Here is a 15,031-nt window from a genome sequence, read left to right on the forward strand (position 1 = left end):
ATCAGGGCCACGGGATTTGGTTGCTGCAGCACCGATCCGGCCAGTAATGGGGCAGCTACATAGTCGAAAGCCCCATAGTCTTGGGCACAGTAGAAGGGGATATGAAATGACTAAAAAGCAAGACATATGGAGGATTTTTGTATGATGTGATCTGATTGAGGTTGGTGCTGTTAAGTCCTATCATGCAGAAAGGTCATATAGAAGTGATCTTTTACTAGTTACTGTGATAAAGGAATTGGCCTTAAATAGTGGTGACATGACAATATGTTGCTGTAAACAACTGGTGCATATAAACCAAATAATGTATCCATTTTATTGGTGGGGGGAAATTAAGATTCATCAGAATGGAGTATTCAGTTAATAGGTTTTATGTTCTCCTAACCAATTTCTGTAATTGTCATTCTGACAGCAGTTTCCACATTGATGACATGGAAATCATGTTTTGGAATTAAAAATTTGGGTGGCCATTGTGAGTAAATTGGAATATATTTGTTCAGGCCATTTTCAAAAATGGCTGCTGGTATACTACTGAAGCATCTTATTAAGTAGGGCACCTAATGCTTTTAAATAGATCTATGAGCTTGTACACCAAAATGAAAATCAACAAGAGTGGAGGCTGGAGAAAGAAAAAAGTATTTTCTGAAAGTGTCTTGGACTAATGTTTCAAGAGGTCTCTGGAAGATTAATTTAAAAACAAAAACCTTATGTGAGACTTAGCTGACTTTCACCTGTGCATATTCTGAGTAAAAAAGTAGCTGAAATATTCAGATGCTCTTTTTTGTGACGTAGGAGCCTTTATATTTTCCATGCTGTTTCCAGCGCTGGTACAGTAGTAATACCAAGGAACACATCTATTTCATTAATTTTGTATTTTCCATCTCATGTTACACAGCACAGATACGACACAAAAAATGATAGATGTTTATTTGGGAAAAACAAATGTTTGAGAGTACAGGCTGAGTATTCCTTATCTGAAATCTGAAGTACAGTGTGCCCTCGGCTTATGTGGGGCACACTGGGGGGGGGGGTTCCAGACCCCCCCCCAATAAGCTGAATTCTGCGCATGCTCAAGCCCCATTCACGTGAATGGGGCTTGTGCATGTGGCGGCGCGGCAGCACGCGACGCCCCGTGCGCTTCCATGTGGCTTTCCGCATATGGTCAAAGCCACGTACAGTGGTGCCTCGGGTTACGAAATTAATTCGTTCCGCCATTCCTTTCGTAACCCGAAAATTTCGTAACCCGAAACACTTTTCCGTTAGCACTGGAAAGCCTATAGCTGCACTTTGCAGCATTTGAATTTCGCGCCGAAATGAATTTAGTAACCCGAAAAATATTTCGTAACCCGAAACAGGTTTTGCCAATCCAACTTTTTCGTATCCCGGAAATTTCGTAACCCGATCATTTCGTATCCCGAGGCACCACTGTATAGCGAACTCTAAAATCCAATACTTTTTGAGCATAATACTGTAGATACCTGTACTGTATTTACTTGGCTGGAGAGAGATGCAGCTGTATAGGTAAAACGTAGTCCATCATAAACCAAAAGAGAGTTTTGCCATTATTGAAGATAAAAACTTCAGTATAGCACCCAAAGTTTTCCCCCAGACATAGCAGTGCATAGACTTCTTGAGAAATTCAATACAGTATTTTCTACCTAACAAAGGGGCCTGTGGCATCACAAAAGACAGACACTGTGGATGCCAAAACTGCTGCTAATGGGGTTGAAATTTTACTGATCTTTGTCTTGGTCTCCACATGACCAAGAAGGGGGCATACATTTTGTTTGGCCAGTAAAAGTTTAACTCTTTTGTAGATTTTGTATTTTCTTTTATAATCCTGGGAATATTTCTCTTCATACAGCAAGCAATTCTGCTCCTTTCTATACATATTAGCACTGGCTGTTACTTCAAGATTCTCAGCACACTAGAAGAATGCACAGTGTAATCCAGTGAAAATCAGTGCCACCTATGTTGTTCAGGGCTTTTTGGGGGGAAATGTTGTTTCATTTATTAAATATTAAGATGATATGTCTGCACTATCTATCTGTCAGGAGAGGTAAGAGAACTGAATGTTGGGAGTGATTGATGAATGTCTGAAGGGATTTTGAAAAGGCTGTGGTATGACAGTTGGTCAGAATGAGAAAGTAGTAGTCTGTTAGAATTAGGGATAGGTTAGAGTGATATTTAGGGAGATGATTACACTACACTCTTAAAGCGTTGCTATTTCACTTGAACTGCTCTGGCTGCCTCCTGTTGCATTCTGAAGATGGTAGCATAAAACCTCTCTGGTTGATTAAATGCCTCTCTCTAAACTGTAAATCCCAGAATACAACAGGAGGCAGCCAGAGCACTTAAAGTAGAATAGCAATGCTTTAAGAGTGTAGTGTGATAATTTCTTAGTCTATGAACACTACATCTAGGAAAAATGAGTTCAGACACAGTTTTTGTGGTAGTAAAGAGTGGTGGTGTTCACTGGGGGTAGAATATAAAATCTCACACATCAACCATGAGAGCATCTAGGCGGTCCCCACAGTTCATGACCACAGTGGTGCAGCAGGAGGAGGTCCTTGCATTGGTGACAGTGGTTGGGATAAGTGAAAGCCAACACATTTGGTGGCAGCAGAGGGATAGGCAGAACCTCACATTTGGTGGCAGTGGTTGGAATAAGTGTAAGTTTACAAAGTTGATGGCAGCAGAGGGATAGGTAGAACTACATACATTACTGTGTCATTTCTTCAAGTGAATTTACTTCAGCAGCATGGGACAAGTTTGACCATGCAGAGTGGTTGTACCTGTAGATCACACTGGCTGTCCTGTCTTCAATACAACCTGTGTTTGTAATGCCAAAGATGCCTGTATCATGTGCCACCTTTATAGATGGTATAGTCATGCCAAGAGATTGGACTATTTGTCATGACAGTTCAAAGTGGCAGATAACTTGCCTTGTCTCAAATAGTGTAATAAAGCAATAGTACAATTCAAAATTTCTGTGGAGTAGCGAAAACTGTCTTCATCTCAAGAGGATAACAATTTCACTATGTTGCCCCAGATGTCATAGACTAATTTTACATGCCAGTATATCAGTAATGCATATTGGATTTCTACTATATATTCCTTGCAGTGTCAGACAATCGGCTAAACTCTGCAATTTTCTGTATAACTGTCTTGTAATTTTGTCTCAGTCTTTTCATGCAGCATCACATAGTGGTTATAACATGAGGGGCTGTGCAGTGATTAATTTTGAACATTGCTCCAGTAGCAGAAGCATGTCTCCTATATTCATTATAAAAAGATAGAATCTTAGTTCAAGCATAAGATTCTGCTGTATGCTTAACTTAACAGTAAACTAATTCTTTCTTTTCTCTTCCAGAGGTTTTCTGAGGTCTGGAAAAATGGCAGACATTGACAAGTAAGCATGTTCTTTAACTTTGGCTAAGGTACTATTATATCTTTTTTAAGGGCTTAGGATCAGCATGTTAACAAGGCATGGATGCTCAAGTCCCATTAAATATAATGACATAGCAAAATGATGTCCTTTATATAAAATGGCAAAATCAAGGTTTGTGTTTGGAATTTATATATTTTTAAAAGATTTTCAAGCCATGGATGCTTGAATCCATGGATAAAAAAATCAGTGCATAAGGAGGGCCAACTGTATTTTAATATTTATGCAGTGGGCCAACAGAATTCTGGCTGATATGCCCTGTTCATGTTGTTTTTGTTTACTGTGAACCCTTAAAGAAGATGAGCACAATAATGGCCATCCAGATTTAGCCTTTCAACTCCCACCAGTCCTAAGCCAGCAATCAATGATGAACAGTTGGAGAAGCTGTTTTCCAAAAATATGTGGAGAACTACATTTGACTATCCCATTTTAAAGGGCCAAGGATATACAGGCGGCCCTTCTTATACACAATTTTTATACATGGATTCAAGCATACACGGTTTGAAAATGGATTCTGTTATTCCCGAGAGGTCCTGGAGCCAAACATCAGCAGATAATAAGGGCCCACTGTAGTTGTGCAAGCAATTACACTGTGTTAGAGGTTGGATTAAGAGCAGTCCTTAGTGTACCCAAACTTTCATTGAAGAAATAGACTACCCCTCATAGGCAGGGAGCTAATAGACAGTTGTGCATTAAGTGAGCTCTAGGCTTTGGGATACATTGCACAGCTGTAAGATCCAGCATAGATGTGTGCATAATTTATGCTTTTCTTAAAATGCATAGACTTTGTGTGTTGTGTTCACACATTGACATGGAAGAGCACAGATGATATGTACAGACCATAGACATTGTATACACAATATAGAATGGAGAATGTTGCATGCCTCAAATCGTGTCCCAGTGAGGATAGGATGTCAGTGAGACCCCAAGTATAGTACACTTTGTGGAGATTTTACATGTCTGAAGCCAGTAGTGTTGTGTTTGAGCCTGTCTCTTCTCTTTTGATTTTGGTCAATAATGCTAAATTAGAAAGACAATGTTGTCTTCCTCTCCCAAATATGTCAGTTACAAATGATGCTAAAGGCAAGGTAGTATGCACTCAAGGGGGAAATACAAGTGGAAAAAATATTTAAAGGAAGATGTACACAACTCCTTTTTCAGTATAATTATTATCAAAGTACGTAAAGTTTGAAATCTATGCTGAGTATGTAAGATGCACTATATAGTTTCACTCATTGAAAAAAGTGAAAATGAAACTCTAAGCTTACAGAACTCTGATTATAGTATAGGTTGAGTATCCCTCATCCAAAATGATTGGGATCAGAAGTGTTTTGCATTTTGGAATATTTGCATATACAAAATCAGATATCTTGGGGTTGGTCTAAGCACAAACATAAATGTTTCATATACACCTGGCCGAGAAACAGTCCCAGGGCAGTAGTGGAGGTGGCGGCAAACCCTGGTCACCAGGCATGCATTCTTTTAGCCCCCATGCCTCTAGGCTTCCATGTTAGCCACTTACTTCTGCTTTGCGAAGGAATGAGCAGGAGTGCTGCTGCAGCTGCTTTGAAAATGGAAGAAGGCATTTGGTGGGCTCCCAGAGGCAGAGGAGCCTAAAGAATATGTGGCTGGGGCTTAACTGCCGCCATTGCTGCTGACTTATGCCATTTTATATAGGAGGACTTCAGCATCCCTGACCCATCACATGAGCTCAGGTGTGGATTTTTCCACTAGTGGTATATGTTGGTGCTCAAGAGTTTCAGATTTTGAAGCATTTCAAATTTGGAGTGCTCAACCTGTGTTGTTTTATTGTTCTTAGAATTCATTGTTTATATTGCACTCTAGTCAACCAATTGCTTAGAGTTCTGACAATCACTTAAGAAGTATAATATTCAGAAGATAAATAGCAAAAATTTGGTATGATGCAATCCTTGTTGAAGTCAGATATTGTGGTGGAAATTCCTTTTTGAAATATAAAAACTATAGAAAGATGGAGTCACCTTTGTCAGCCAGAGAAATGGTTTTTAAATAAAGGCTTGGAGTTACTAGAGCAAAGGAATAGTGAGTGCATCTTGACCTAGATGGAAGCTGGCACCAGTAGAAAGACATAACATAAACTACTGAGATAAGGATACATAGTAGACATTCAGAAGCAAGGTTAGAAGGGAAAGCCACTGAATTCCTACAGGAGGGGGTAAGGCGTGATGATGCAGTTTTAATGTATGCATGTATTTCTGTTCTGATTGTAAGAATTCTATATGTTTAAATTGTAATTAGCCAATCAGGTGTATTGAAGAAGCTTCTTTGTCTTGAATAATATAAAAAGAGCCATTTTGTCTTGTTCGGGGTTCTCAGCTTTTGGAACTTGAATTCCACTGAGTTCAATGTTTTCCTTTGTCGACAAATGGAAATAAACTTATGGATTTTCAATTACTAGGTCCTCTTGCGAATTCCTTGATCTGCAAATCCTAGAAATCTAAGTTTCCTGAAATTTCTGTTACAATATGTCATGTCATCTGATGCAAATGTATAAAAGTTTCCTTCTTAGTGATTCTGAAAGATGCCTGTTTGCCACTATAGTTAGTATCTGGAAAAAAAATCTCTTAACTAGAGGGTTTTCTTAATTGCAAAAGGCCATAACTGAAGCACAGCCTGCTGTGCTTTGAATTTGAATATCCTCAGTTAGAATGCACATAATTCCAGATTTATTGCATAACAGTGGAACTCTGGCATTTAAGCAGAAATGTGAGGGAAAAGAGGTTACAGGAGATGAGATAGCTGTTATGCATCATGAATCTGTACTGTAAAAGAACACCAGTATGAAAGTATTTGCCTCTGGTTATACTAGCTTTTGAAAGCCAAAAAAGCAAATGACTATGTAGTAGAGAGAGAACTGGGTTTGCTGTAGAGAAATGATTTGAAAGGCTGTATCTTCTGATATATTCTGAACGAGAATGTTGTGAGATTTTATCTGGTGTAACTTCTTAGAAAAACTTGTATACAGATTCAGACTCTTGGTTTGTTGTACTTTTTAATAGTAAAGAACAAGCTGAACTTGACCAGCAAGACATGGAAGATGTTGAAGAAGTAGAAGAAGAAGAATCTGGAGAGGATGCTAATAGCAAAGGTAAGGGTACTATGAGTTGAGGTGAGATTATTAAAATTTGTCCTGTAAATAAACACAAGATATGCTTTATGCATTTTATTCAGAAACCTGCTCAGAAGGCAATGTATAATCTGTGTGACTTTGTCTCTTAGGCTTGATTGTAGCCTTGTATAATAAGCTATCCCTCAGGGTATTTAGTTTTTCATACCGAACATGTTGTCATGCTCCTGTAACATTGGATTTGTCAAGGTAGGGTGTTATTTTATTTGATACTTGCCTTCTGTACACTAATACTGTATGGGTCTTGATGGAAAGATCTTAATGTCCGCCACAAAACTAGAGCTGTTTTTAATAAGCTTGTATAATTTTTTAAAAAGTCTCATCTTTGTTTTTGTTAAGCTCGTCAGTTGACTGTACAAATGATGCAAAATCCTCAGATTCTTGCAGCCCTTCAGGAAAGACTTGATGGTCTGGTTGGAACACCTACAGGATATATAGAAAGGTACAGTGTGTTCTGTTGCTAACTATATTTTGAAATCCACAATCTGTAAGAGTGATATCTTTATTAAAGCCTATTTATTGTCTTTTGCCACTTGATAGTTGAAATTATTTAAATTATGTCAAATACTGATCATTTTGCAAAAGGTTGGGAAAATATGCTTTGAATAAAAATACTAAATGTTAAATCATAGTCAAAATCAGGAGTAGAGCAATCTTCTTCAGCAGGTTGGTTCTAACGGATCCCCGGCTCAACCACCACCTTTATTTGCTTGGGAGGAATTGTTGTAATTCATTTGAACTGTTTGTAAATAGAAATGCATACGATTGTACATATCTCTTGGTAAGATATACTGATAAGAGATATAGATTCCATTTGTGTCTGTTTAAGGCTTGGGGCTGTTTGCACAGTTTTGTACAAAGCTTTTATTTTTGAAAACTTCAGACTGAATTTGTTTCTCACTTGCTCTTAATAACAATGCAGTCCTTTCTCAATTTTAGAATTATTGAGGGAAGGGTAGAAGGAGGGAGAATGCAGAGTCTTCAAAGAGCTCTTGTAATAAAATTGGGAAAATATTTATTTCTTTTGATAATCCGAATTTCTAAGGATGAACAAACAAATTTTATTAATTAGTAAAGGTTGTCAGTTTAACAGTGTAATTACAAAAATATAATCACATGACCAAAGTACATACAAAATATTTAACCTATCAGCTCATTTTATATGCCAGTGCAAGAAATATGAACCCAAACTTCAGCCCATTCCTTTTTAATTGACTGAATTATCATTAGAATACTGTTCAGATCACATAATCTGAATTTCTAAGAGCAGCATAGAGTGAAAGCCAAATAACTAATTGGCCATATTGCTGGAAATGCACAGACCATTTGATATTACTGAATCCCCATGTCTGCGCTTAGGTAGCATGCTGCTCACAAGCTGTATGTGGTCTCTCAAAGGCCTCTGCTGCCAGGTCTGAATTTCCCATAAAGGTAAAAAGCACTGATTTCTGTCTGCATGTGATGCCCTGCTGTGTATCATGAAAATAAGAGCTTTACTGTAAAACAAGGCATATGTGGGATGTGCACCTTTTAAAAAAGGCACTTTGCTCCCTGAAGTGTTCTGCTGTGTGTGCTTTGTTTCAAAGCAGAATGTTCTTTTTTCAAGGTTTTGTTTGCTGCTGTTACATTTCAGCAGTGCAGGGGGTGGGTCCCACTCTAGGAGAAAGGTGGGATATAAATAAAATAAATAAATAAAATAAAGAATGTGTGGCCCTCAGTGAGGGCAGATGGCAGTGTGGTACCTGAACACTGTTATATTGCACGTTACTGGTACAGTAGTTCTTAGGTCCTGGCCTTGATGATAGTCTAGCGCAGTGGTCCCCAAACTTTTTCTGTGTGACTCTCTCTTTTGTCTTGGGCAAAGACCCTATTGCATCCCTCCATGCATATTTCTTGATATTAGGTCTCCTCTTATACTCCAAATTCAAAATAACCAATCTTGGTCACTTTACACATGATCACCCTGGGAGTAGCAACTGAGCAGCTGACTGAACAGCAACCAAAAAATCTCTCACCCATGCCAATCCTCCAGCAAAGACCAGTGTAGGTAAGAGGCCTCTTGGTTGCTGCTCAGCTAGCTACTCAGATGTGGCTCCCAAGGTGACCAAGTGGAAATGGAGAAGTTTCTCCCTGGCAAGGAAGGACTTTCAATCCTCCTTCATTGGGGTGGAGAGGGGTGCAGCCAGTGTGCATATAGGGGGTTTACAGAGGCATATCCACTAGACTGGAGACTGGCACAGGCACGGAGAGATTTTAACTATAGGAGCTGCTCCAAGATGAAGGACTCTTTCCAAAAATCGAACCCAGATAGTCTGCTCCAACCTGCCAGCCAAGTCCCAGCAAAGCCCACAAAACTTAAGTAGGATCCCAAATTTGAAAGCCTTTTTGCTGCCACTTCTTCCCATGTGCTGTATTCCAGTTAGTCATTCTGTTCCAAAATGGTACCATTCCAAGCCCTAGAAGTAATGCTCTGCACCCAAGTCTTGCAAGAGTTTCTCAACTACCACCACCAGTGAAAGATGTAGCTAAAGGAGTGAGCTAGCAAGGGCAGACAAAGAGCAGAAGACACCATGACAAATGCTCAGCAAGGGTGTGCTGTAGTTTTAAAGAACTCTGAAAAGATGTTTCATGTAACCCTCATCCCCACCATTTTTAGCCTTGATAGTATGTGAACATTTTCCTAGTCTGGAATCAACTGTGGAGGAGTCTTGCAATTAAGAGCAGAGAGCAAAGCAAGGAAATGTCTACTCCCTCCCTCCAGATGCCATACTAAGATCAATCTCCAGAACTGTGTCAACCAGTCTTTGCTTTTCTGAGCAAAGCATCAGGCATTGTTGCATGCACTTGTGTGTAACATGTAGCTTTCCTCATAGCTTTTTACTGCTGGGCACAATTGATCTTAGATCTGCTGTGAATTTCCTTTCTTTTCTCTTGTAGTATTTTTAAGTAGCCTCTCCTAATCTCCCAAGATCCTTGATCCAAGATCAGTAAGTTGTAATGGAGTTGCATGATGCTGCTTTCACTGACATACTTTTTTTTTTAAAAAGAGAATTTTAAAAAGCAACCTTTTGATTGATTCAAGTGCAGTATCTCACCCTAAAACGTATGTAGCATGTTGACTGCAACAAGTTAAATTAACAAAAGTAATACTTTGAAGTGGAGTTGATACTTTTGCATGCTTACTTGATTTTAAAACATTTTGCAGCTGCCTTTTTGCATCTCTTCAGGTCATCAGGGAACCTGAATAACAATTAGGGGAGATTTAGTCTAATACTCTTTATGTATTGAATATGCTAAGTACTAAAAAGACTTGTTTTTCTGACCAATGCTTTTTTATACTAGTAGAAAAATTTCACATTGAAAATTTTCAAATCCAGAGTTGGAATGAATCTATTTACAGTAGCTAAATATAAAAAAATACTCACCAAGAAGAAAGTTCCTCAACTATACTTTGTCATCACCAATATTTCTCAATATTTTTAAATGAATAACTTTCTCTGGTTGTAAAAAACACAAACAAAAAACACTGCTACAGTTGGCAGCATTCAAGAAACAAATCCTCCTAAGATTCACATCTTCCCTCAGCAGCTAAGAAGAGAGAAATAGCCCTAAAAGGGCAGGCTGGGGCTTCTCCAGAGCTGCGGCAAGCACACACCACAGCCCCAATCCACTGACCCAAATAGGAGTGGAAGAGCCACTTCCTTTTTGGCTAGACCTGGCATAACATTAGGGTGGCTTCTGGGCATTCTGGAGATGTGTGCTGTCAAAGCATTCTGGGGACATGTGTTGGGATAACTCCCTATTGAAATTAATAGAGGTTGTCCCTCTGTGAATATTCAAGACCACGGATCTCAGGGTCGCAAGAACAGAGGGGTGACGATACGTTCTGATAAAAATTATCATGAATATAGCACTATTTCTGTAAGATTTAATATGAAGCACAATTATTATTGTACTGCCAACCTAGCAGATAGATAACATGTGAAAGTGCAAGCGGATAACTAGGTACCACTTCGGTGGGAAGGTAACAGCAATCTGGCCACATCTTTGACAATGCTAGCTTCCTTAGAAATCTTAACTTTTTTACAATTACTTTAAAATCTTTTTCTTCCTCTGCAAGTTCTTTTTTATGGGCAGGTAACCATGATTCTCAGATTATTGCTTGCTGTTTTCTTTCCTCCATTAGTATGGATCCTGTAAACCATGGGTCGTCAAACTACGGCCCGCGGGCTGGATCCGGCCCGGTGAGGCCTTGGGACCGGCCCCAGCCTGGTCCTGCCGCCGATTGGCACCCCCTCCACAGCTTCCGCGCTGCTCCGGGCGGCATTTTTGGGAGGTCTGGCGGAGGAAAGGCCGCGATGGAGGCCAGGACCTGGCAGGCCGCCGTCCTGGGCTCCCTCGCGGCCTTTTCTCCGCCAGACCTCTCTCTCCGGAGGGAAGAGAGAGGAAGAAGAGGAAAGTGGAGGAAGAGGAATGAGAAGAAGAGGGAGGAGGAGAAGGAAGAAAGGGAGGGAAAGGGAGGAGGAGGAGGAAGAAGAATAGGAAAGAGATGGAAGGAGGGGGAAGGAGGGGAGGAAAAAAGGAAGAGGAGGAGGAAAAAGAGGAAAGGAAGGAGGAGGATGAAGGACTAGGAGCGAGGAAGAAGAATAGGAAAAGAGGAAGGAGGGAAGAAAGAGGAAGCAAGAAGAGAAGGGAAAGGGAGACGGAAGAGGGAGGAGAAGAAGAGGAAAGGGGAGGAAGGAAGAGAAAGAGAGATGAAGGAAGCAGAGAAGGAAGAAGAGGGGAAGAGGAAAGAGGAAAACAGAGAGGAGGAGGAGGAAGAGAGAGGAGGAAAAAGAAGGAAGGCTACAACTCCTGAGGCTGTGAATGGTTTTGGGGGAACTGCGTTTTGAAAGGCGTTGCATGAGGAGACTACGAGGCAGTGCTTATTTTTATTTATTTATTTAATTTTAAAAAATTATTTAATTATTTATTTTTTGGCTTCGGCCCCCCAGTTGTCTGAGGGTCAGCAACCCGGCCCCCGGCTCAAAAAGGTTGCCTATCCCTGCTGTAAACAATCAGAATGTCTCACTGTTTTTAATGTGATTTTAGTGCTATTTCTTGCCAAATGGCATCTTACATTTTTAAAATTGATTTCATATAGTGTGTACCAATGGTACACTTGTAAGAAGCATTTACGTGGAATTTTTCTGTTTTGTAGAAATTAATACTAATCCCTGTTCTAAATAGCCATCAGAGCAAAATATGTTCTTATTCCTTGTGCATATGGTTAGTTTCTTTCTTCAGTGCAATGTTATTTGGCTTTTTTCTTGACTGTTGTATTTAAAAATGTCATCCTGATTCCTAGGTAATGAGGGTTTTTTCACAGTTTAATCAATTTTCTCCAATACAGAGTGCAACAGACTTTGAATTTTATTTGTAGTTATGTCAATAACCCTCAGCACTTTTCGCCTGAAACATCAGCATACTCCACTGTTAGCATCTCATCTAATGCAGATACAGCTTGTGTGCTGGTGTATCAAGTCTTGGATTTTATTTTATTGTTTTATTTCAAAGATCTGTATCCTGCCTTTCTTTGGGATTCAAAGTGGGTTGAATTTGGGTGATGGTTAATCTGGTTACAGTGAACTTTGTCCACAGATTCATTTAAGATCAAGCTATGAAGATAGAGCTTTACATAATATTTATATTAAAAGTTTCCTAGTCCACCCCAGGAAAAGTTGAAAATAATGAGAAGATGTAGGTGCAGGACAGTAAATTGGATTTTTCATTGTGAATATTTAGAATGAAATATCAGCAGATTGGAGTGAAATATCAGTGGATACACACACACACACACACACACACACACACACACACACACACATATACACAGTGCGCATGTGCCATACATGACTTTCAGCTTACGCTGAAGCCATGTGATGGAAAGAGCAGTGGCGCGTGCATTGCACTGCGCTGTGTGCACAAGCGTCATTGTTTTCATTGGCTCGTGCATACGCAGTATTTCCCTTACGCAAGGGGTCCAGAACAGATCCCAGCATAAGGGAAGGGTCGACTGTGTGTGTGTGCATGTATATATATATATATATGCGCCTGCATGTTTGTTGAGGAATGCACTTGACTTCTTCTTACTAAAAAACAAACCCTAAAGCAAGAACCCCACAGTATTATCCAAAACAGTTGATAAATAGAAAGTCTTACCCTACACATAAGTGCAACATGATAAGCTATACAGATGGCTTTTGGGTACTCGGCCCTTGATAACAGGGGAAGAAACTAATCATGTTGTAATTGGTCCTTTGCCTTTTGCTTGTATACAGTAAAAGCCGCAGGCACATTTGACTCCTGAGTAGTGTGCTTTCAACAGTTGTCATGAAAGGAGCATATGTGCAGGTGCTTAATCACTTTAAAGTTAGGCAGTATGGTAAGAGGGAAAGGGGAAACAGATTGGGATTCGTCTAAGAGGTTTCAGTAACTAGGGTTACTGTTTTTAACTTTCATCATTGTTACAAACTGAAATCACAAGCTCACAATACTGTAATGGAACCTTGTTTCTGTGCTGCATCTTGGCCAGAATGTGCTTTTACTTTGGTATCTGTTCAGTAAGTTCTTTAAAAGTCAGAATTCATTAGCAATAGCAAGTACATTTCTGTACCACTCATCAGTGTGCTTAAGCACACCCTACGCAGTTTACAAAGTGTAAGCTAATTGCCCTCAATAAGATGGGTACTCATTTTAGCAAATTCGGAAGGATGCAAGCCTAAGTCGAGCCTGAGCCCCTGGCTGGTAATGAACTTACAACCATATGGTTTGTGAGTGGCTCCAGTACAGGCATTTAACCACTGCGCTACTAGGCGCAATTCAAGAACTGATAAAAGTTCAGTCATCAGGTGAAGTATATACTGTGGAGTCAGGTGACCTGGAGGGACACAGTAATGTGCCAACTCACTCTTTCCATTCAGTTAGTGAATGACATGATGCTTTACTAACATTTGATCTGAATGATGTGCATTTAATTTACTGTTTAATCAAGATTGTAAATTGCTGTTTAATTTTGCTTTTTAGAACCTAAGATGAATAGTAATAGTGTTGACTTCTAAAATATTACCTTAAAATGTAGACATTTCAGCTAAGAGCTGGATATTGCTGTGCTGATTTTATGTAGACAGTTCTGTTTATCATTACCTAGCTCTGCTATTAATCTTACAGAAGTTAAACAGCTGAGTCCCACTAATATTTGAAGGAAATTTTCTTTTCAGAGCTTAACATGATGGTCATGGTTTAACAGTGCAATATTATTTCTTCCCCAGCTTACCTAAAGTAGTTAAGAGGCGTGTAAATGCCCTCAAGAACCTTCAAGTTAAATGTGCACAGATAGAAGCAAAATTCTATGAAGAAGTTCATGAACTGGAAAGAAAATATGCTGCTCTTTATCAGCCCTTGTTTGACAAGGTAATCTATATGTTTTTACTGCTGTACATTTGAAACGGGCAAATGGGACAGAATTCTGCTTGGATCAGTAATTCTGCGGTTATTTATTTGCAAAAAATATTTTGTGCTTTGTTGGCTTGTGATAAGCATCAGATCAAAGTAAGTGTGGGTAACCTGAAAGAATAATGGTCTTATTTTCCAGAGGAGTGAAATCATCAATGCAGTTTATGAACCTACTGAAGAAGAATGTGAATGGAAAACAGATGCTGAAGAAGAAATTTCAGTGAGTATCTCATCGTATTTCTTTTAAAAGAAAATACTTTTTGTATAATGCTTGAACAGTTGGGAGAAAATTATCCTAGTAATAAATGTGGGCAATAAATACAGTTTATAACTCAAAGCATATAAATGGTTGTCTACTTTAGGGCTAGAAACCATTTTAATCAGATGCTATAATAATCTGATATCCCATCTGGGCCTTAAGAGAGTTTCTAAGTAGCTCTCCATGGAATGATGCATACCTTAAAAGGAGGTATAGAGGTGCATTCATTTCAAATGTGACTCTTTTTTTTGCTCATTGTAGTTACTAGTGTACCACTGAATCTTGATTAGTGTGCAGCACTCAAATATAAGAAAGAGTAACTTCTTAATTTTAACAAGGAGGAAATGAAAGAGAAGGCCAAACTCGAAGAGGAGAAAAAAGATCAAGAAAAAGATGATCCCAAAGGAATTCCAGAATTTTGGCTGACTGTATTCAAGAATGTCGACTTGCTCAGTGATATGGTTCAGGTAAGAGAATCAGCTTGTAATTATCTGAAATGCTATTAGTAAACAACGTTTACAGAACCACAGGGTACCTAGTGCCCTGAAATTCATGTTTATTTACTAAAATGTTCCAAAAATCCATGTTTGCAATGAATAACTTTCTTGTCTTGTCTGTTTAGCAACTGGTTGAACAAAGCATAAAGACTTGACCACCTGCCTTTTAT

The 15,031-nt window shown here is 39.2% G+C and overlaps 1 protein-coding gene across 2 annotated transcripts in view; it reads left to right on the top strand.

Annotated features, from left to right (window-relative positions):
- The window catches only part of NAP1L1 (nucleosome assembly protein 1 like 1), a 37,269-nt gene that overhangs the window by 10,652 nt on the left and 11,586 nt on the right, over positions 1-15,031 (top strand). The window contains exons 2-7 of one of the 2 annotated variants that reach the window (XM_042468645.1): positions 3,371-3,409; positions 6,484-6,572; positions 6,951-7,053; positions 13,922-14,063; positions 14,245-14,325; positions 14,703-14,831. In XM_042468645.1, coding sequence (XP_042324579.1) covers positions 3,393-3,409; positions 6,484-6,572; positions 6,951-7,053; positions 13,922-14,063; positions 14,245-14,325; positions 14,703-14,831 — 561 coding nt within the window. In that variant the 5' untranslated portion in view covers positions 3,371-3,392. The remainder of the gene's footprint in view (positions 1-3,370; positions 3,410-6,483; positions 6,573-6,950; positions 7,054-13,921; positions 14,064-14,244; positions 14,326-14,702; positions 14,832-15,031) is intronic. The other variant, XM_042468646.1, reaches the window with a different exon arrangement.

This window comes from Sceloporus undulatus, chromosome 5 (genome assembly GCF_019175285.1).
Source record: "Sceloporus undulatus isolate JIND9_A2432 ecotype Alabama chromosome 5, SceUnd_v1.1, whole genome shotgun sequence".
NCBI classification, from domain to species: Eukaryota; Metazoa; Chordata; class Lepidosauria; order Squamata; family Phrynosomatidae; genus Sceloporus; species Sceloporus undulatus.